Raw genomic sequence first — 23,502 nt, forward strand, 5'->3', positions numbered from 1 at the left:
GCTTCCATGATATTCAATTGGCCAAGCTGTTTTTTCATGCACTGAATTTGATTGTATGTGTTAGGAAGGGTGTACTGGTCATATTTTTTAAATACTAACAACCGTCTAAATGCCATTGTCCCCTCCATTACAACTATATACAGTACTGTGCAAAAGTTTTAGGCAGGTGTGAAAACATGCTGTAAAGTAAGAATGCTTTCAAAAATAGACATGTTAATAGATTATATTTATCAATTAACTAAATGCAAAGTGAGTGAACAGAAGAAAAATCTACATCAAATCCATATTTGGTGTGACCACCCTTTGCCTTCAAAACAGCATCAATTCTTCTAGGTACACTTGCACAAGTCAGGGATTTTGTAGGCATATAGTCAGGTGTATGATTAAACAATTATACCAAACAGGTGCTAATGATCATCAATTCAATATGTAGGTTGAAACATAATCATTAACTGAAACAGAAACAGCTGTGTAGGAGGAATAAAACTGGGTGAGGAACAGCCTAACTCAGCTAACAAGGTGAGGTTGCTGAAGACAGTTTACTGTCAAAAGTCATACACCATGGCAAGACTGAGCACAGCAACAAGACACAAGGTAGTTATACTGCATCAGCAAGGTCTCTCCCAGGCAGAAATTTCAAGGCAGACAGGGGTTTCCAGATGTGCTGTCCAAGCTCTTTTGAAGAAGCACAAAGAAATGGGCAACGTTGAGGACCGTAGACGCAGTGGTCGGCCAAGGAAACTTACTGCAGCAGATGAAAGACACATCATGCTTACTTCCCTTTGCAATCGGAAGATGTCCAGCAGTGCCATCAGCTCAGAATTGGCAGAAAACAGTGGGACTCTGGTACACCCATCTACTGTCCGGAGACGTCTGGTCAGAAGTGGCCTTCATGGAAGACTTGCGGCCGAAAAGCCATACCTCCGACGTGGAAACAAGGCCAAGCGACTCAACTATGCACGAAAACACAGGAACTGGGGTGCAGAAAAATGGCAGCAGGTGCTCTGGACTGATGAGTCAAAATTTGAAATATTTGGCTGTAGCAGGAAGGCAGTTTGTTCGTCGAAGGGCTGGAGAATGAGTGTCTGCAGGCAACAGTGAAGCATGGTGGAGGTTCCTTGCAAGTTTGGGGCTGCATTTCTGCAAATGGAGTTGGGGATTTGGTCAGAATTAATGGTCTCCTCAATGCTGAGAAGTACAGGCAGATACTTATCCATCATGCAATACCATCAGCATGACAACGACCCCAAACATACAGCGAAAGTCATTAAGAACTATCTTCAGCGTAAAGAAGAACAAGGAGTCCTGGAAGTGATGGTATGGCCCCCACAGAGCCCTGATCTTAACATCATCGAGTCTGTCTGGGATTACATGAAGAGAGAGAAGCAACTGAGGCTGCCTAAATCCACAGAAGAACTGTGGTTAGTTCTCCAAGATGTTTGGGCCAACCTACCTGCTGAGTTCCTTCAAAAACTGTGTGCAAGTGTACCTAGAAGAATTGATGCTGTTTTGAAGGCAAAGGGTGGTCACACCAAATATTGATTTGATGTAGATTTTTCTTCTGTTCACTCACTTTGCATTTTGTTAATTGATAAATATAAACTATTAACATGTCTATTTTTGAAAGCATTCTTACTTTACAGCATTTTTTCACACCCGCCTAAAACTTTTGCACAGTAGTGTGTGTGTGTGTGTGTGTGTGTGTGTGTGTGTGTGTGTATATATATATATATATATATATATATATATATATATATATTCATTTGTATGTCGTGATAGTTACGGAGTTCATTTCTATAACTCGAAACTTTACCGTGCAAAATAATGTTGTCTTCCAATAAAAAGTGTCGAGACCCCTAGATGTCGCTGACTTGCACATTAGAAGATATTAAGCGCGTTCCCAACGGGCGCGCTCGCGCTCGCCCGCCTATGGCCGAGAAGTGGTATCTACGTGCGCGCTCCTATGGCTCAGAAGTGGTATCTACGTGCGCGCTCCTATGGCTCAGAAGTGGTATCTACGTGCGCGCTCCTATCGCACACAATAATGTCTCGTTGCGAGTAGCGATCGACCAGGGTGAGCGTGTCATTTGTTTCTTTGCTTCCTGTATTTTTGGTTGTCAGCTTAAACAAAGCGTCTCGTAACGCTTATGTGAGTTTTAGATAACCCCGGGTCTACTTAGTTTAGATAAGCTACACTCACGCCGTTGACGATCTTCACTGGACGGTAAAAACATTGAATTGCTATTTTTCTTTTTCATATATTTGTGATTGTTTTGAATTGTCCGTACACTGTTGCTGGGAGTTCCCGGTAATGTGTTGACCCAGTCAGGTTAGTTTGACAGGTGTTCCGATGTCTGAGGGCAGGAATCTAAATGTTTTTGTTACTTTTTAGGAAGCTCAATGCTAACTTACAGTATTTCTGAAGATCTAGCTAGTAAAGTATGTGTGACACGAATTCACCAACCTGAAGCATACTTAATAAAAAGTACTGATCGAAGTGTATTTTCTATATTTGTAGATGCAATTACTAGGACCTATCGACTGTTTTAGCAGATATAGCGTATACAAATACACTACCTATGTACCTCAATTGAAAATATATTGTCGTTTAACTTCAGTGATGTTTCTCTGGCACCTTTTATATCGGCATCAACAGATGGGTTAGTCTGAAAGTTACAGGTTTGGGATAGTTACTTCGACCTCTGAACAGTAGAATCTACAAGTGCACTAAAGATTCGTGACTATGATGAGACTCTGCCGAGTGAGTGATGATGAACGCATTGTACCCATCAGAAATGCACGCTGTGCACGATCTCGCTAGCGCGGCTCTTTATTTCATTCAAGTGTGTATCTTCTTTAGTCTGAACGTTATTAGGCTTTTGTTATTCCATTAACGCGAGTAGTGTTTGCCTAGGCACAGTAAAGGCGTGTTTTCACACGCAGCGGCTACAACCTCAATGTCACGTTTTCAGGTTTGAAGTGCTTGGGTAGAATAGTTCTATAGAAATGTTTCACGCGTATATTAAAATATATTACAGAACTCCGCAATTCAAGTGGCTAAATCAGCTGACACCATTCCAGAATACTTGCCAGCATTATTTCCCCACAAACCCATATTGCATATCAGCCTGTATGAATTTGTTCATGCATGTAATTAAATACTAAGCACATTGAGACCAAAGCCTCATTCACAATAGTGTCCTGGCAGTAGAACTAATAGTAGACAGCGGTATAGTTACACGTCATGTGTATTGGAATATATTTAATCCTGGTCATTTGTCATGTGACTCTGTGCAGTTGAAGAAGATGACTTATTCAGGTCTGGCATGATGGTGACTGGAGACTGGGACATAATCAAATCTACTGTTGATTTCCATCAGCAGCTGGCACAGTTAGGGTTGTGGTTGCTGGTAGAAATCGGTCTCTCCACTGGCATCAGTTGGACCATTTTGTTCATCTTGAATTGCCCCATAATACACTAGTGTATTTGGACACAGATTATTTCAAGTCTAGGATAATTTACAAACACGCGGGCTCGTGCAGGGTCTTTTATTCTTTATCCGGTGTCTACCGCAGTACTTTTACACACACTCTCAATCTAACGGAAATAAAGTGATTTCCATTACATGAGAGTAGATGTCTCGCCAGGATAAGCACCAACTAAGACGTAGCTTTACAGTAAAACTAATGTGATCCATCTGCGTCTCCATCCATTTGCGCTTCCTTCCATCTGATGATGTAGATATCCTTCTGTCTGGTGTTGATGGCTGTAGTGCTGGCTCCAGGGATCAGCTTATTTGAAGATAAATCCCATCCAAGTTTCAGCGTCCTCTCGTCTTGTTTTGAAATAAACACCTGCTTCTGAATGTACAGCTAAGTGCCATGTGCCACACCTCTCTGTGACACTGAAAATGAAATCTAAAACCCCTTCTGTGTTCATGAAGATATTTGCATGTGTGAGATATCTTGACAACTTCAGTTCCATGCCTAGCGCATAAGCCCATAACTGGTGGCAATATTTGGATAAGATAATCTATTCACTGTACAGTACTGTACTTGCACTGATCATTTCAGTATACAAACGTGGCTCACGAGTATTGGTGCAATAAATCAGAAGCACTCCAGGAGTTTGAATATGTAACTCCCAACATTAGCTGTGAATAAATGCTCAAATAACTGCTTCTCCTAGCACTAAGCAGGCCTTGTTGGCTGTCCAGTTTACATTATGCATCTTGATGTTAGGTAATGAATATCGGATCCAATACCAAAAAAAAAAGTGACTAAATGTTATTGTACAACTGTTCTAAAACAACACCTAACATTGTATTGCCTTGTATTGCGTTCTAGATGTAAATTATGGTTGGAAACGACAAATAATTCTTGCCTGAGGAGCAGCTTGGGGTTTGATGCAGCAAATTTGCCTCAAACTAGGTCTCCTGGAACCAGGTTTCAAGCCACTGTTCCTAAAAAAGTGGCTTTGTGTTCCTCAGCTTTACCCCTACAGCCTCATTAGATTTAATCAGAAGGGGGTTATGAAGTTAGACAGCTTACTTGCCAGATAACACACTATCCGGATTTAAGAGGCTTATTATACAGTGTCAGTCACAGTGTTTCAGCTGCAGGGTGCAAAGAGTCACTCAGTGTACTGAAAACAAACCAAAGCTCAGTTAAACAGGACAAGAGAGTGCATGTAAACACTACCCCAGATAGGGGAACGAGTGCTTTAATTATGTTGCTAGGCATACGTTTGCAAACGAAACACTGACACTGTAATTATTATTAGTGTAGTAAACCAAGGGAGAGATGTACTAAGATGGGCCAGTCGCAGCGCAAACATACAGCAAATTTGCATTTTCGTTACGACAATTCGCAAAGTGTACATTTTGTCGTATGACCTGACCTGAACACCCCCTGCATGCCGTTCAGTCCCGGGCCTCTCTCAGGCTGACAATTGTGCCGAAAAGGGCGATGGGTTTGTGTGAGGGTTGTGCGCCCCAAGTTAGCAGAGGAGCGCTGCCCTGTTGATTTGGACTTTGTGCAGACAGGGCCAGTGTGCTGACATTAAACGTGGTTTAACTTTTAACTAGCTGGAAGCACTGCATGCACACCTCGACCTTATATGTGATTTCCTTGTTCTGCAAGATTGATTTATTTCACCACAGCACTACATTATAAGTGAACTTCCTGTGCAACAGGCATTAGGACCCCTATAGTGCATCACAATTGCTGTGTCGTAATACATTCTGCAAAGGAAGTGCTCTTCTACTGTAGTGTCAGGGCAGGGTAATGGGGTAGTCTTTACCATACAGCTATAATGGTGTGCAGTGCAGAGTCCATGCAGTTAGTAAGTCTGGGCTGAGTGATACTGAGACACACTAATCTGCTTTCTGTCCAGCATTCAATGGATAACGTCAGGCTGTCTTTAGCCCAGGTGAATCATTATGCTCTACTGGACTCAGCAACAACAGCATTAGCTGAACAGAAGGGCAAAGTTTGCACAGAAGGTGAAATTTGCTTCATTTTACGGCAGGGTTATGATCACCCCCTTGCGGGATAAGTGGAGGCACCCGTGCAATATGCAGCCCTTTTATAGTACCGCAATTAACAATCTATTGAGAACAGTCCAAGGTGCATGGGTTGAGGGGGTGTGAAAGTGCAGGTGCTCAGAGTGCTGGAACAGGTTGAGGTGGGGTGGTAGTGCAGGGGCTCAGAGTGCTGGAACAGGTTGAGGTGGGGTGGTAGTGCAGGTGCTCAGAGTGCTGGAACAGGTTGAGGTGGGGTGGTAGTGCAGGGGCTCAGAGTGCTGGAACAGGTTGAGGTGGGGTGGTAGTGCAGGGGCTCAGAGTGCTGGAACAGGTTGAGGTGGGGTGGTAGTGCAGGGGCTCAGAGTTGAAGTGGGGTGGTAGTGCAGGGGTTCAGAGTGCTGGAAGCTCGTATTAAAACCTGGAATGGGTGAAACCGCTATGCAATAGGACTCTTATTTCCATCCCTGGATTTGGAATTTAGTTGTATTCTCACAGCTGAGAGAGAGTGTGCAGTCATGTTCGTTTATGAGTGTTGCTGGTTCAACAACACAATCCCCTCAAGCACAAACAGTCAAAGGTTGAATCTTGCCTGTAGCAAAGGCTGAACCACCACCATGTGCCATTATTAACGGCTCTGTTAATAACAGAGATCCTGATTCAGCACTGGCTCTATCGCTTCAAGGCCCTTCTTATTTAAATAGAAACCTCTCCACCTGCCTGCTACGTGGAGTACCTTCCCATCAATGAGAGCCACTGAAGGGAAACTACAGCACAATACTGTTGTGATCGGGGGGGGGGGGTCGTCTTTGCCGATACCAGATGTTCTGGGAGCCCCGATGACGACAGACTCTCTAACACAGTCTGCAAGTCAAGACAAGGCTTTGTGAGTTTGGGATGAAAAGGGGGAGGGAGCGGTTGACTGAATCAAATAGATGAGTGTCATGAAGTCACTGCTGCCCTTTAGAGTTTAAAAGGTCACGCTGGTGTTACATTTTGTAATGTAGCTAATTACTAAACTGGATCGTGTCATTGTAAACGTCAACATATTTCAAGGCTCTACATTAAACTCATACTTCTTGTCTACAGTGTTTTTAGGTTTTCAGGATTTTAGCAATGCTTTGTTATTGTTTCACAGTTGTTGTTGCATCATTGCACTAAAAGTGTCAACATGACCTCAGCAATGCTGAACAAAGTTTAAGTGATTGGCTTCCTTCCTAACTGCTGGCCATGTAAGGCATGGTTCGCAGTCTGTGGAAATGTAGTAAAAACACTCAGGACAGCTATAGTGTGTCCCATAATCAGACACCACGGCTATGATGGTTAATATTGGTTGTCTTGATTTTCAAGTGGAGATCCAAAGTCATGTGATTGATACAGCAGTGTGTAAATGTGTTAGAACACCCCATAGCTTCTGTAGTTTTGATTTATTGTGCATATGAAATCAAACCACTGGAACTGGAAATCTTGGAAATAGTCAAAGTGGTCTGATTGAATTTTCTTTAAATAGGCCACCCATGGAATGTATTTAAAATACTGTAGTAAGAGAAAAGGAACACACAGCCCCAAATGGTCAAATGCATTACACTTTTTAAAAGGTTTTTAAGATGCCCAAAGTATATACACACAATACTCCATTCGTGTTTATCCATTTTCAGTTCCATTTGACTGATGTACAGTGTTTTTGGTGCCATTTTGCAGGTTAAAGGGGATGCGTTATAATGTATAATCTGAGTTTCCTTTAAGAGGCTCTATGAGAAAAGCAATTGGTCCTTTACAAGTCTTTACCTCACCTCTACATGGAGCTCTGCTTTCACATGACCCAGAGATGTAGATCTGGCTTCAAATGTTACTGAATCATTTTAAAACCAGGTGTGCCTCCAAGCAGCATCACCTGTAATCTGACTCTGAACTCTTCATGACTATTCAAACTGAAATTTCTGCGGGCGAGAACATCAGACAATTACTGTGAAACGAAGTGACATTTTTGACTTTACATGCGTTCAGCAGAAGCCTTGCTCTGATGTTAAAAACACAGGTCTTTTTGATAGCTCTGTAGCACAGGCACGTCAGGCTGAGCCAATGGATTGGTTACGTTGACCTAAGAAGAACAGAGGACTCTTTGTCCCTCTTTTGTCCATTGCTTTTCAGACTGTGCATTTATTGCAGAAGCTTCCATTGTCACTGCAGAGTTGTGCTCTGTTGTGAATGGGTTTACAGTAGCCCTGCAGCTGTGCTTGTTTGGGCAGTGTACACAAGGAGGCTCGTTTAGGCTGTCCATGAGGCTTGTGGATCGGGTCACCCAATGAAGCTGGCACAGCCACTCGAGTGGAGAGACTCTTGTGTTTTACTGCAGTACTAGAATGTTTTTAAAGGATTTAAAAAAGAAAACCTATTTTCTTAAGCAAAACAACTTGCAATTCCCTTATGTTTTTGGCTTTGACTCTACTGTGTCAGGGCTGGTTAAGCTAGGCTACAATGCTGGTTAGGTGTGGCAGATAAACGGTTTGGCTATGTGGGAGTCGGTAGATGCAGTCATCTGATTTGGATGACCAGTCGAGTTTAACACAGTATTCTGGGAAATGACATCATTCTCTTTGGAAAGGTAAAAGAATGGATAGATTGTTATTGTTCTAAATGAAGCTCTGCAGTTCAGTCTGTATTACATGAGAAGGGATGAGTTCTGGGATCTCAGTGTGTGTGTCTCTGTCTACCATTTCTGTGCATAAATATAAAACCTGTTCATGTGACTGATCAGGTCAAATTTAAATTGAAAGTAAACTATAGTGCAACTGTTTCAAACTCTAAACCTTCAGATACAGGGGGCATGCAACTAGTGCACAGAGCCTGTATTGAAATGAACTGGAAGAGAAGCCATGCCTAAATGATCCACAGGTGTTGTACAGGCAGGAGGTCGTGACCTTGGAGACCACAGTGTGCTTCTAGAATAGCATCCTGGACTTTGTCTTGGAGTCTGTCCACTCTGAGGACTGTGCTCCCCTCGTACGCCCAACAGTCGCAGGTAACCCCTAATTCTACCGTGTGTACTGCTGATCTGGAACTCAGAATATGTTTGCATAACTTCATTTTGATCATGCAAAGCGTTTGATTCAGTAAAGCGTTTTTTACATTTTATTAAATACAACATGCATTCTAATTAACTTGTTGTTTTATTAAGCAGTACCTGTAAGCACAGCCGAATTAGAGCCCCACTGTAGTGTTATGCTATGGTAGGCATTTTCCCAGTGTATCTCAGTTTATCCTCATCAAGCTACAAACGTAATAGAATAGCACCCATTAGCGATAAGCCGGTGCGTTTTAAACCAATCTGCAAGTCTCCAGTCTCCCGGCTGGTGACTCTTTAATCTTTCTCTGCAAATAACCCTAATGGGACTCTCAAGGGTATGAGTTTATCCCATTACAGTCTCAGTCGCCGGGGGTTTGACAGCAGGCAAGGGTTTAGTATGACAGGCTACAGGAAAACACTTGAGAGAAGAGCAATGAAACAAGTGTAATGCTGTGAAGCCGGCAAGAACCGCCTTTGATACAAGTTTGTCTGATTGTAGAAACAAGCTGCCAAACCTGTAGCTGTAAAGGGCGTCCCTGCGAACCAGAGGAACGAGCTCTCATAGCATGTTGAAGCCGACACCCTGGGATCCTTCAAGAAGCTGCTTGATGAGATTCTGGGATCAATAAGCTACTAACAACCAAACGAGCAAGATGGGCCGAATGGCCTCTTCTCATTTGTAAACTTTCTTATGTTCTTCAATTTCATGCTGTTTTGTAAATATTTTCACCAAAATGTACTGTTCTGTTCGGTACCGCCTGCAAAAAAATATTTTTTAGGAAAGCATGCAGAGTCCCAAAATGTGTTGCATTTTATACAAAAATATAATTTCTTGGTATCATCTGGGTTATTGTCACTATACTTTCCCCTGCTTCTGCCTGCAGCAGCTGGAGGTTATTGATATTGATACAGGGCAGAAGAGTTATTGTTGAGTAGATTATTGCTAGTTTTATCTCGCTTCACTTGTTTTTCCTGTCTAGCTGTGAAAGCAGGAGAAGATCCAACACATAAATAAAACACATTTAGTGACCCTTGGGCTGTATTAAAAAAACAGAGCATGCCAGGAAATTACTTGAAGCCTTGTGCAATTACTGGCACGACTACATTTTTCTGTTAGTTCTAAACAAAATATATACAGCACGAAATATCCTTCTGGAAGTAGAACTAAAATTAATAATCTGCATGCAAGAGATGGGGTTTTATATAAAAAGAAGTATTGATAAATGTGTGGTTTCTCCTGCATCCAGAGCATCACATTGTGTGCTTTCCAGATACAAATGAATAAAACATGAAGCACAGGTATTTGTGATCGTCACTTTGATCATCTGGTGAAGAACTAATCACAAAGTACATTCAGGATTGTACCTCTATTTAAAGAGTCACTTGTCCAAGTGGAATGAAATTTGGTTAGGATATTGTCTGGCACAAGTTATTGAGAGTATCACAAAGGAGATGCATCATGCATGCCTGCCTTGCAGTACCCATACATGCACACTTACATTGTTCCTTGCATGTATACTAACAGTAGTCAATTGACTGGTGTGGATCAGCAGGCTGGTTTTGTGGGTGCGGAGCGAGGGGGGTTGGATCAGCAGTCTGGTTTTGTGGGTGCGGAGCGGGGGGGTTGGATCAGCAGGCTGGTTTTGTGGGTGCGGAGCGAGGGGGGTTGGATCAGCAGGCTGGTTTTGTGGGTGCGGAGCAGGGGGGTTGGATCAGCAGTCTGGTTTTGTGAGTGCGGAGCGAGGGGGGTTGGATCAGCAGGCTGGTTTTGTGGGTGCGGAGCGAGGGGGGTGTGGATCAGCAGTCTGGTTTTGTGGGTGTGGAGCGAGAGGGGTGTGGATCAGCAGTCTGGTTTTGTGGGTGCGGAGCGAGGGGATGTGGCTCTCGCTCCTCTAACGCTGTTCCGCTCTTGTTTTTCAGCAGGCTCCTCGATGTGGGCCTCCTGCTGTAACTGGCTGTGTCTGGACACGCAGCCTGTGGAGGAGGAAAGGGGGCGCAGCCAGCGGCAGGCCTACACCAACTCGGGGTTCAGACCCTCGCCCCCACGCCCCGCTCCGGAGCACACCTGCAAGGCCTGCGGGAGCCACTTCAGCACCAGCTCCAGGAAGGTAGGCTTTGTCCATGTGAAGAGTTTTATCAGTAAGCAGTAAATTGACCAGTTTATTGAAATTTGCACTCATGCAGGATTGCATAAAAAGTTGCCCTCAGTTTGTGTTGTGTAACTGGCTCCACAGCTTTGTGCTGCAGGTCCCTGAGCAGTATGGGGGGGTTACACTTCTGGTTTGTCTGATTGTGGAAACACGTTGTTAATTGATTGTGGTTGTTAAGGGCGTCCCTGTGAACCTGAAGAATGAGATCTCATATTTCCTTCTGCTTTGTAAATGTACTGTACTGTACCGCCTGCAAAAATTTGTATTTTTAGAAAGCATGCAGAATCCCAAAATTATGCTACATGTTATATAAAAATATAGATTTCTTGGTATCATTTGGGTTACACATCTGGGTTATTGTCACTACACTTTTCCATTCCCTTCTGTGCACTCCTTGTTCGCTATCCAGTTTGTTTACGGTGGGTGGTTTCAGATGCTGGCGTACAATGCTGTTTGTCAGTCTGTGTCACGCTGTGGACTAAACTGGCATGTCCCTGCCTCTACCTGCAGCAGCAGGAGGTTATTGATATCTGGAATACAAGGCAATAAATGTGAAAATGGTTTTAAAAAGATTTTATCTTTAAAAAAAAAAAAAAAAAAGTAGTTATAATGCAGGTAATTTGGATAGCGCTAGAATACAGGAAAGGAATTTCCCTTTTTTTGTATTTTATATCTCTTTTATTAGTTATTTATTAGGTCTTTTACTTTCATGTATTATTTCCCTATATCTTCTATATTACTATATTAGAGAAGCACTCTGTGTAATTCTTTGCCTGGGCATGTGCCAGCCAAGCACTTTTTGTTTCTGAAAGGTTGGCAAAGTACCCTGTATATCTAACCAGGAAACTGAGTGTTGTGAGTCATAGTTAAAGTTTGTGTACAGAGCAAGAACACAAAGAGCAAATGAAGAAAAAACAAGGGCGTCCGACAAAACAGAACTCTTAATACACCAATCTGCCACGGATTGATCATTTAAAAATAAGGGTTTAAATACTTGTATATTGCTGTCCACCACTACAGAACTACTTGTTCTGAATATACACATATTAGAACTCTTCGTTCTGGAACTGTACCTGGACTGATGTATACAGTAGTGTGTTTTTGTCTTTTCCCTGTACTGTAACTGAGTTCTAAGGATTTTATATATGTTTACATATCTTTGTCAAGGGAAAGTGTGTTTGAAAGCAAACAGTGGAGGTATAGGCTTGGCATGCAGGGTTGCCAGATGCTACTCATAAAATCCTCATGAAATGTATTTCTTATGTTTGATAGGTGATTCTGTCTGCGTTTGTATAATGTAGTACCCGTCTCTCCTACATATTTAATTTTATTACATTTTTGGCAAAATATACCATAAACAAGGTTGCTAGTTTTGCATGAGGGATTTTTGAAGTATTTATTTTCTCTATTTGGGATTTCAATTTTATCTTTTCAAATCTTTACAAATATATTTGCATACCTTACATGTGTAATATATTAATATATTATATATATATATATATATATATATATATATATATATATATATATATATATATATGTATTGATGTAAACATGAGATGAATTCAATGTTCTTGATTAAATTGACATCATTTTGGTACAGTGTACTTCAATTAAATGAATACTGGATTACTCAGTACAGTATAATAATCTGGTTATATATATAGTGCTGAAATTGTTTTAAGGTTACGTGAAAGTTCAATAAACTGACTAAACTGGCTCTCAATCATGCGTACCACCCCTTGAGGACTTGAATACCAGTAATGACGACTGAATTTCTCCAGTCACTAAAGTTCATAGAAAGGATTAGTCACTAGTGATACAAAAATGGTGCAAAGTACTGTACACACCTCCCCTCCCATCAGCTAGATCAACCACTTTACAAGCATGGAAGCAGGGCAGCTCATTCTGTCAATGGAGGGGGTGGGAAATCAAGAGAACTATTAGAATGTTGTTTTGTTGTGACATACCAAAGCAAACATTTCAATAGAACAATGGAAAGGAATCACTGTTATCGTGGCACACTGGGTGCATTCAGGCATGCGTCAAACACAAAACATAAATTACATGAGCCACAAAGAGCTGGCACTGCAGATCAAATGCAAAGAAGAAGTTCAACGAGAATGTCCTACACATCGCCCACATTACACATTAATAGTTCAGGGTGGGGCTGGTGTGTATAAAAGCTGACTTCTTCACTCTCATTTCTATGAGAGGATTTTTCATTTAAGACTTGACACAAAGTTAGGTAATGTCAAATCAAGATTTAAAACGATTTAATCAAAGTGAGAAATCACCCGAACTCATTTTGCATAGATTAGAAAAGATGAACAAGCAAATAAACCAGGCAAAACAATTCTGAACCTTCCCCTTCCATGTTTGTAGTCCTGCAAGCTGATTTGTTTTCTCTCTCTGTCTCCCCCTGCTGGCAGCACGTGTGCATGGACTGTAAGAAGAGTTTCTGTGCAAGCTGCTCGGTGCAGCCTGCCCTGAGTCCCCGCATGTGCCTCAGCTGCCAGCGGTGCTGCGGCACAGCGTTCTTGCGCACCGAGCTCATGAAGCTCAAGGTGAAGGAGCTGCGAGACTACCTGCACCTGCACGAGGTCTCCACAGAGCTGTGCCGCGAGAAGGAGGACCTGGTGGAGCTGGTCCTGGGGCAGCACACTCCGCCCGCCAGCCAGGGGCCCAACCCCCCTGCCACCGGGGCCACGCAGGCCACCTCCCAGGGGGGCCCCTCCCCTCACACAGAACCTGCTGCGGAGCCACTTGCTGAGGAAGGCCAGCAGGTAGGCTGCCCCCTTTCCTCTCCTACTGTGTTCATGAAATGTTACCTCGTGCATCGTTATACCCAAGGGAGGGATGCTGTGTGCCATACTAACCGTTTTCTGTACTGCAATTCATTATCCTGTGACCCGAGTATCCTAATGCGGGGCTGTGTAGTGGTGTCGGTAATTATGTCTGCAGTTTTTCAATAAAAAAACGAAACAAATACAAAACTGCAGACTTTAAATTTATTGGACTTTATAGTGTGGTTACCTAAGATATTTGGGTTTGCATGTGTGTCTGTCTCTTTGTCTGTCTTGTGTCTGTAATTCTGTTCACTTCTAAGCAAACCTGATATATGTCAGTTTTGGGTGGTACAGAAAATAAAATCCCTTTCCGCGACCTGGTAATGTGTAAACCAACGTGTTCCAAGACCTGCCAAGATAAATGTGTTCATCGTTATTCAGAAAAATACCCTTTTCCTGGTGTAGCAGAATCTAGCAAGTCTTCCGCTTGTTTGGGGAGGGATAGCCTTTCTATCTGATGTACTTACTTTGTTCACATTAGTTCCATTCTCTCCGCTTGCCTGCTTGCTTGCCCTGTCATGTATGTTTGTGTAGATCGGTTATATGCATTACACACTATATATACATTATCAAATACAAACTTCTTCCATGGTAGACCCTGTAGCCTCATTTTATTTCATAATATTTATTTCATCATAAACGGATTGCCCCAGTATCTCTGTATATTACTCTACTCCTAACCTATCTGTGTCTCTCACAGTCCTCTTCTGTATTGTAGTTTTTTGCATGATAAAAGGTTATGTTACCGTGTATTCATTTCCACCTGTGGGACTGACTTGCACAGTCCTGCTAGCTAGAGACTGCTGAATATTTTATGAGCAGAGCAGGGATCACGTTCTCATCCGGTCTGATACAGTGACTTGATCCGCACTAGCGTGTGAGCTGCACCCAGGGTGCTTGTTAACTCACTGTCAGTGTTGAATGTCGCTCTAGAACCTGGCTGCAGCGATTCCCCCCAGCCAAGAGGGGGAGACACCTGCCTCTGGGAGTGGTGCAGAGGCCCAGGAGCAGGAGGAGGGGGAGACACAGGTACGGCAGGGCAGAGAGTTTGCTCCTCCAGCACTTTTTTTCCCAGTAGCTCGATCACATGACACCCACAAGCTTTCATCTCCACAAGCTTTCATCTGTACTTTTATAATTCAGAATAATTCTTAGGCAGCATCCATGTCAACGGCTGTGTCTTCAAACATCTGTGTACTGAAATATATTTCTTGTCTGCGATGTCTCACTGATTTGTGAGCCTGGTTCCAAATTCACAAAAAGTAATAAGCACACCTTGTTCTGTCATCACTAAATTACAGTGGATTTTAACCAAGTCTCATAACCCTGGAACATCCTGGCCTAAGACTGCTGCATAGGGTTCTCCACGACATCTCTGTCAGTAAATACAGCGAGAACCTAAAGCAAAAATGAGTCTATAACATTCTCTATAACAGTGGTTCCCAAGCTTGGTCCTCTGTGTCTTCTTAAACAGTGAACTGTGAAACTGTAGAAGTAACTTGAAATCTGCAACTTGTTAGGAGCTGAGAACAATTAAAAAGGTCTAACTAAGCTAATTGTTAGTTCAGTTAAGGGTTTAGTTAAGTAATTGAGAGCTCTGTTGGAATGAAATCCAGCAGACACAGGGGGTCCCTGAGCACTGGTCTATAATATCAGAAATGACCCTAAAATTTTAAGCTGTACGGTGTGTTTAATATAGGAACAGGGATCTTACACAGCGTGTGTTTACCCCTTCCCTTTGATGCTTGCTGGACACATTGAAAACATGCTTGCTTTTACAGCAATGCAGTCTCTTTGTTTAGGGAATGTACAATGTTACACAACGCAACCATAAAATATAATGATAAAAAAATTGCAGCATATTGTCTTATAAACGAAGACCCTGAATAGCACTACCTCTGTTAACGCTGGCCCCCATGCAGAGTGCTAATGATGGGTGTGAAACCAGTCAGGAAAGTTTTTCATTTATTCAGCAATATGCTGTCTGGCCACTGTCTAGACCACTTCAGTAAATCCCAGGTGTTCTAGACCTAATGGGGCCAAGGAGCTGCTATGTACAGCTATTGCTAAAAGTTTAGCATCCCCCTATAGAATGAACTCATTTTGCTCCCTAAAGTCAAATGAAACCTGCTGAATAATGTAACAGTTAATATATTGAATTACACACCGCTTTGTAGTTTTCCATATAAACAAAAAACTGACAAATGTGACATTTCAAAATCTAACTTGAAATACTATACGACTATTATGCCTACTGGTAGACTCTTGCGATCTAATTTTGTAGTTTTTTTCATGACATGATGTTAAATAAAACATCTAAATTAAGTTCAAAAAGTTTTTTTTTTATGTCTCAATCCTAGAATTCTAGGTGATGCAAAACTTTTGGCCATAGCTGTACATCCTACATGCAGTTTAGTTTTTCTGTGCCAGACTTTGTAGTGGAGTGAGTCTTTAGTGAGCCTGGCTCTGTGTCTCCAAGCTTTCACACTGGGGTCCCTCTAGCCTTGCCTGAAGATCTTTCCTAACAGTGCTTCCTCTCGCTGCCTCCTGCTGTGAGCAAAATTATTTATAAACACAGATGCTATTATTTGGGTCAATAATCAACATGTGGATTTCTACCAAAGTTTGAACATCACATGACTGATCATTCTGTGTAAGTGATAGAAGTCCTTCTCAACCACAATCCTGTTTTTTTTATTGCTGTTTCAACAGTAGCTGTGGTTTCAGTTGTTCAGACAGCAAAATTGAGGTCAGAAATCTGTGAGAGACAGGCAGTGTAATGACTGTGCTCATACTGCTGGCCCCATGGTTTCTCTGAATTTTAATAATATTACAGAAAAAAACCAGACAGACAGACAGATGTTTGATAAAGGAGGTGATTTCTGCACATGCTGCTGAGTGTTCTGGGACCTGGTTCTGCAGGGTTACTTGGTGTCAATGCATCACAGCACAGTAACTGTCCCTTTGGACCGCATTTGTTTTATTTTAAGTTGTCTTGTGGACGACACACGGACAGCATGTTTAAAGAGAAAACCGCTTCAAATGACACTTCATTGGGTGTGGTGCTTTCTTATGATTTCTGAAATCATTTGGTATTATTATTATTATTATTTATTTCTTAGCAGACGCCCTTATCCAGGGCGACTTACAATTGTTACAAGATATCACATTATACATTATTTCACATTATACAGATATCACATTATTTTACATACAATTACCCATTTATACAGTTGGGTTTTTACTGGAGCAATCTAGGTAAAGTACCTTGCTCAAGGGTACAACAGCAGTGTCCCCCACTGGGGATTGAACCCACAACCCTCCGGTCAAGAGTCCAGAGCCTTAACCACTACTCCACACTGCTGCCCTGCCATTTGGTAGCTTTCTCCCCTACACTTAGCTGTCCAGCTTTTATCAAAAGTTAATACCAATTTTGTAGTTTCCTTACTCCGGGATGTACAAAAAAATAAGGCTCTGTACAAAATATTATTGAATCCTCTTTCCATAAACCAATAAAGGTGATACTCTTCGTAAGTGCCGCCTTCTAGTGCACAAAACATAAATCTGTGTAAAGTTTTAGCTTAGAATTTGATTGAGGGTTTTGCAGTTCTGGATCATAAGTAAATGTCTGTGTTGAGCCAGTTTGAAAGTGACCCGGGTGTTGCGCACTCGCCTCTCATCGCTCCTTTCCCAGTCCTCAGATACGGAGGAGCCCCTCCCCCCGGGCCGCCGCGCCTCGCTGTCCGATCTCAAGGAGCTGGAGGACATCGACGCTCTCACTGTGAGGCAGCTCAAGGAGATTCTGGCACGCAACTTCGTCAACTACAAGGGCTGCTGTGAGAAATGGGAGCTCATGGAAAGAGTGACCAGGCTTTACAATGAGCAGAAGGAGCTGCAGGACTTGGGTAAGTGTAAGACACAGAGCCACCGTCTAACTGTAACAAAAACAAAAGGCAGGCATGCATGCAGTTGTGTGTAAATGTATTAGAACGCCTCAAGATGTGCCATTTATATCCTTTATATACCTGCCTGCATGAAAACCTCTGGGTGTGAGAATTTCAATTTCCGCTCAGTAATCAGTGATAGAGGAACAATAGGCACTTGTGTGTGAAAATGTTAGACCACTTTGTGCTTTAATTTGGCATCTAGGAGGCTATGTGGTCCAGTGGTTAAAGAAAAGGGCTTGTAACCAGGAGGTCCCCGGTTCAAAACCCGGCTCACTCACTGACTCATTGTGTGACCCTGAGCAAGTCACTTAACCTCCTTGTGCTCTGTCTTTCGGGTGAGACGTAGTTGTAAGTGACTCTGCAGCTGATGCATAGTTCACACATCCTAGTCTCTGTAAGTCACCTTGGATAAAGGTGTCTGCTAAATAAATGATAAACAATTATTAATTTGGTATTTTCTTTCTATTTGGTTTGTTTTATTTTCAGTTGCAAGTAATGGAGCTAACCGAGGTAAGATTCAGTTGTATTTCTTTGAACACCACGGATTTATCAGTTTTTATTTGTATTTAAATTAACAAAATAATTTATTGTAATTTTAATATTAGTTTGTTAAAATCAAATAAATATTGCATTAAATAATTCAAATTGTATTACTTGTTTAGGCGTGCATCCTCAGCAGGGATACCCTGTGTCAGTATCTCTTTGTGAAACAGTGCCTAACACTATAGATATAGATATATGTACTTCAGACCTAATTTCCCTTCCCCTTCCCCAGACACAGCTGCCCCCCCTGGCTCGGAGGAGAACCTGTGTAAAATCTGCATGGACAGTCCCATAGACTGCGTCCTCCTGGAGTGTGGACACATGGTCACCTGCACCAAGTGTGGGAAGCGCATGAGCGAGTGCCCCATCTGTAGGCAGTACGTGGTCAGAGCAGTGCATGTCTTCAAGTCCTGATAGTCACAGGACAGCCGTGTCAGGACAGCCTTAATGGAACCAGGCACACCATCTCTCTGTCTCTCTATCTATCTATCTATCTATCTATCTATCTATCTATCTATCTATCTATCTATCTATCTTTGAAAACCAAAGGTTTCTCTTCTTTTACAACTGCTCCCATTGGAAAAGCACTGGGACTTGGAGAGAGTCTCCCTGTGATGCTTCATATCAGCAGGGATTGAAACTGCGATTCAGATCTCTGAATAATCCTTCTTCACGCCCCCAGAGTCTCACGTTTTAATGGAAGAGGAAACTCCCAGGCTGAAGTTGCAATCCACAATATCTTCATGGTTTTTTTAAAAAAAAATTTAATTATTTTTAGCTGAAAAGACACGTGTTCTCCCTGTCTTCCCTCAGTAGGGGAAGCCCAGGATCAGTTTGGTTTCAGGAGGAGAACTTTTGCAATAATGAGGTTTTTTTTTAAATAATTTTAAAGACCAGTTTTTGGTTAGGCTACGCAGGTATAACACAGAGGCTACCCTTTATTTTCTCTGTGTTACATCCTTCAATCAGGCATGGGATCTACCAGCTGGCCTAAGCCTGAAACATGTGCCTCGTCAAAGGCTCTTTAACATCACTAGCAGAGCTTTTACCATGTCCTAATTCAGTATCAGTAAAAGGGAACATGATCACTGAGGCCAGTCATCCCCTTAAACTCCACATTAGAATCCAATGATGGTTAGACATTTCTTTTTCCTTTTTAGTTTATTTGTATTCGTTATTTAAAGCAGTAGTCATGGCTTGTCGTGGTCACAATATATTCTGACTGCTATTCAGAGGGTGGTTTTAAAAAGATTTTGCTGAATGCTGGATCAGATACTAACCTGAGCATTTTATAGTGTTTACATGCTTAAGCACATAGTCTAACAGAATGTATTGCATACAGTGTGCCTTATAGCATGGAGATCGCTGACTGTGTTGATGTGTTACTCGCTGAGTTTGGGCGTTTCTGTGACACAGTACAGTAGAGATTTAAACTACAGAGGTCATACAGGAACAAAGCCCTCTCAGTGAGGAAGAACTACATACCGTTCCTGCGTATCAGCAAATACATCTAGATCATCTTGAATATTTAAAGCCAGACTGGTTTCTTACTCACTCAGGATACAACTCAAGAACTTTGTGTTCAAGTGTTTTATTTTGTTTTTATTTGTTTGTTTTGTATCTTTTTTTAAGAGAATGCTGCAAGTTAATAATCTACTGAACAGTGCTTCAGCTGGGCTTGCTTAGCAGGATTGGAATTTAAGGACATACCTAAACCAATTGGTATGTGCCCTTACTGGTTTCAGGGAACCAATCGGTGCCTATTTCTTAGCCATGCTGTCATTTAGGTCCCTGGCAATTCCAATGCAGTTAAAGGGGAAGCTTTAGATATCTTTTATAATAAAATCCTCCTTCTAGTAAGTGAATCTCTACTAAGGGGAAGCTTTAGATCTCTTTTATAATAAAATCCTCCTTCTAGTAAGTGAATCTCTACTAAGTTTTGCATTTTGCAACACTAAGCTCTAAATGCTCAATCGTGAAAATGAATTTGGTTGTATAGTTACAAATGTTTCGATATTTTTTCCATTCCCTTTCCAACCCAGCATCCTCTGTAGAGACTCCAAGTTTTCCTCATCGCACTCTCTGAATTGCATATGGATCCGTTGGTTTTTCGTAATTCAGCAATTACAATGCTCGCTGTGGTGAAGTTGGCTGTTATTAAACCAGGATGCCGAATGTAGTACAGATTGTGGCTGCAGTTCTCTGTATGCGGTGAGGTGGAGAGGAAACTCGACAGATGATACAAATTAGCTGCAATGGCTCAAATATATCATTTCATTTAGCAATGCTTTGCTAATTCATGGGAGACATTATAATATGGCAATTTAGGCTTGTGTCTGCATGGTTGGTGCAGACTGGGGCAGGAAATCTTGAACACATGGTGTTGAGTTGAGGTGGGCTGGACCCCCATGTGCCTCAATACAAATCTGGACTATCTTGCGTAGATAATTTTAATGCATTTTCATAGCAGAGGCTATTGGCTTCACGTAAGCTGCCTTCAAAGTAAATGCCCTGATGCTCGTATGGAGCGATCCAGCTTTTGTTTTTTAAACTGCTTTTCTTATATGAGGGTGTATGAAAATTCGAATGCTAAAAAATCGTCTGCAAACAATTTCATTTTGAGATGTATTCATTAAGAAAGAATATTGATTTATGAGATGTAAATGCTGACTTTGAGGAGTGTATATAATGTATATAGGGGGACACAGCACACACATGACTGGTGTTTGCTAACGTCATCCAGTTAACCGTGTTATTGAAAGGTTACACTGGAGCTGATAGGGAGTGTGTTCAGCCTGCTGTACCAATAATGCACAGATGTGGAGGTACTCCACTCGGGGAACCTGCAAGTTAATCCACCTTTACTTCTGCATACTTGTCTATCAGTAAAAATTCAGTCAGCAAAACGTCCAATGGATGGGTTGTTTCTGATGTTAAAAATCTCCACCATCTAATTACTGCTGGGGTGATAACACCATGTTCTTTTTCTGTATACTTGTATGTACAGATATTCATATAAAATACATGAAATCCAACACTGCGTAGTATTTCATTTCTTTAGAAACAGCAGCCTATGCTATATATGTTAACGTATACGAGATAAGCCACAGCTGGATTATTAGAGCATTTTACTGTACTGGAGAATCAGGGGTTGGCTTTTCAGTACAAGTACACTTCAGGAATTCATTTTGTAAAATGACAGACTTTTCCTTATACCATTAACCCATACATGTATATACAGTAAACAGTTTATTTCAAGTTTACAGCACTGTATACTGAACACCGATATAAAGGCATGGCTCCAGTCAGAAATCACACCAAGTGGGGGTCCCCGAGTGGCTCCTCCAGTTAAAGCACTGCCGCTGGGAGCGCAGGGTGAGTCACCCAGCTTGGACGCCGCTGGTTCATATCCAGACTGTGCAAAGAAGCTGAACTTTGCTGGGGACTCCGAAGGGGGCGTCACATTGGCTCTGACTCTCCCGGGGTGGGGGATGGGAAACCAGCAGGGATTCCTTCTCCTCATCGTGCAACAGCGAACCCTACTGGCCAGACATAGAGCACATTCAGAGTGGATTAGAGGCAGGGCTGGTCTCTGTTCTCCGGGGTTGGCAGCCCGCCCACCTCTGCTCTGGATTGATCAGTGTAAAAGCGATTCTGGCTTTAGGCTTGTGAGATCGGAGGACACTCACACACCCTCAGAACGTCTGTGCTGTGTGGGGACTCGCTGCGGTGAGGAGAAAAAACATAATTGGATATTCCAAATTGGGGAGAAAAATAAATACAAATAATAATTGGTCACTCAAAAAAAAAAAAAAAAAAATTAGTGTGCATAATAATGAAGTGCTAATTGAATATCTGCTTGTATCTAGAAATGCAGTGGTGTTTCTGCATGTGGCCGTGCTTTCCTTTGTATTCCTGTGTTGCAGGGAAGTGGAGTAAGCCTCCCCAATCCTTTGAAGGGATAATGCCTGTGAATTGAAGAAGCATGTGTACATCAAGTTTGATTAATTAATGAAAAAGGATGAGTGTCAGGCTCTATCTGATCCACAACAGGAACAATGCGTACAGCTATTTGGCTAATGCCTTCCTCTGTGTGTTTACATTGCATTATCTGGAATGTCTATATACATTTTACCAAGGAATTTCTCCCATGCTTGGATGTGGGTTGGCTGTTGTGTAAATGGGGACAGACAGGTTTGTCAATGTGTTCCAGTGGCTCTCAATAGTAAGTCTCTTCACCACTACACAAGTCTATGAAAGAGAAACTCTCTGCAAAACTGTTGAAACTATCCAGGGGCAGTCTTTCTGTAAACGTACTCTGTGCTGAAAGCATTAAAGCAAGTTTTATTTGTACATTTGTTTTAAATGTACTGACCGCACAAAATGAGAAATGATTCTCTCTTGAATGTAATAAAACAAGCTTTAATAGCTCTGAAGGGTAAACGATTAGGATACAAAGTGAACCTTTTTAAAAAAAGCATTTTAGGAGATGATTTGTGAGGACTCATTTTGATGGAGCCCAGGCCTTTTATTTGCCTCATGGGTAACAGTGGAAATTTCCAAATGGAAAATTTAGGAAAATGTGTTTTTTTTTTTTTAAACTTGAAAGCTCAGCTATGATTCCAAAATGTTTTGGTTTTTTTGTAGGATTTTGTAAGACGTGTAGAATAAACCTGATTAATGTTATTGTTTTGTCTAGATATTGCACTGCCATAGCCAGACTGACACATTGATATGCACGTGTGGATTGGTGATGTGATGTGTATATGACGGTATATATATTGTATTCTGCATTGTGCTTTTGTATTTGGGATGTTAATAGACTTTTACTGGGTTATCATGGAGATGGTCGTGTATATAGTTATTGGTTTCTACTGCTGTTGCAAAGGTTAAAGGCGGTGTGAATGGAGCTTGCCGTCTCTTTGTTAAACACTAGAACTAACAAACTAATAGAGCATTGTTCTAGCACTGCTAATTACAGGAAGAAATCGGTTCATTATTATGGGGCAAATGAAGAAAAAAATAAGAACAAACTGTCAACTTTGAAATAACTACTCGTGTAGACTTTTCTTGTACATATATTTTGGTTGTGCTTTTATAATAAAGAAAAAAAAAAGTTTGATTCAGAAAACTATTTGTCGGCGTCATATTTCCAGCGAAAATAATACAAATAAATACTGTTCTTTTTAAAGAGTTTTTAATTCTGTGACATGCCAAACAAAACCAATGCATGTTTAACCCCCTTTCTCCTTCATAAGCTGTCCTATCACCAGGGACAGGGTCTATAGGAGAGCTCCCTGCATACATACAAATGTGTTACATATTCTTATGTATCAATTAAATCGCTAACTTGAATGGCTCCTAATTGTGCCGTATCCTCTGCAATACAACATTTACTGTTGGTCTTTAAAATATAAGTCTAAT

The 23,502-nt window shown here is 41.7% G+C and overlaps 1 protein-coding gene across 5 annotated transcripts; it reads left to right on the forward strand.

The window, feature by feature from the left end:
- Positions 1 to 2,018: 2,018 nt before the first annotated feature.
- Positions 2,019 to 23,209, forward strand: LOC117430832 (E3 ubiquitin-protein ligase rififylin). 5 transcript variants are annotated; one of them, XM_059001541.1, is made up of 7 exons: positions 2,019 to 2,074; positions 10,510 to 10,697; positions 13,172 to 13,525; positions 14,522 to 14,617; positions 17,283 to 17,493; positions 18,022 to 18,045; positions 18,311 to 23,209. In XM_059001541.1, exons 2-7 carry the CDS (start codon positions 10,521 to 10,523, stop codon positions 18,490 to 18,492), a joined length of 1,044 nt encoding a protein of 347 aa, XP_058857524.1. In that variant the 5' UTR covers positions 2,019 to 2,074; positions 10,510 to 10,520; the 3' UTR covers positions 18,493 to 23,209. The 5 variants fall into 5 exon arrangements, with proteins under 5 accessions (XP_058857524.1, XP_058857522.1, XP_058857523.1 ...); XM_059001539.1 differs by having other exon boundaries at positions 2,029 to 2,224; XM_059001540.1 differs by having other exon boundaries at positions 2,032 to 2,224; positions 10,513 to 10,697.
- Positions 23,210 to 23,502: the final 293 nt, after the last annotated feature.

Source organism: Acipenser ruthenus, chromosome 26, assembly GCF_902713425.1.
Source record: "Acipenser ruthenus chromosome 26, fAciRut3.2 maternal haplotype, whole genome shotgun sequence".
Taxonomy (NCBI): Eukaryota; Metazoa; Chordata; class Actinopteri; order Acipenseriformes; family Acipenseridae; genus Acipenser; species Acipenser ruthenus.

What these genes read in the sequence shown, in the direction of transcription:
- LOC117430832 (XM_059001541.1), top strand. Translation starts at nt 10,521, where the DNA reads ATGTGGGCCTCCTGCTGTAACTGGCTGTGTCTGGACACGCAGCCTGTG. An exon ending in TCAGCACCAGCTCCAGGAAG is followed by an intron (nt 10,698 to 13,171) that starts GTAGGCTTTGTC and finishes CCCTGCTGGCAG; the next exon opens with CACGTGTGCATGGACTGTAA. An exon ending in GAAGGAGCTGCAGGACTTGG is followed by an intron (nt 17,494 to 18,021) that starts GTAAGTGTAAGA and finishes TTTTATTTTCAG; the next exon opens with TTGCAAGTAATGGAGCTAAC.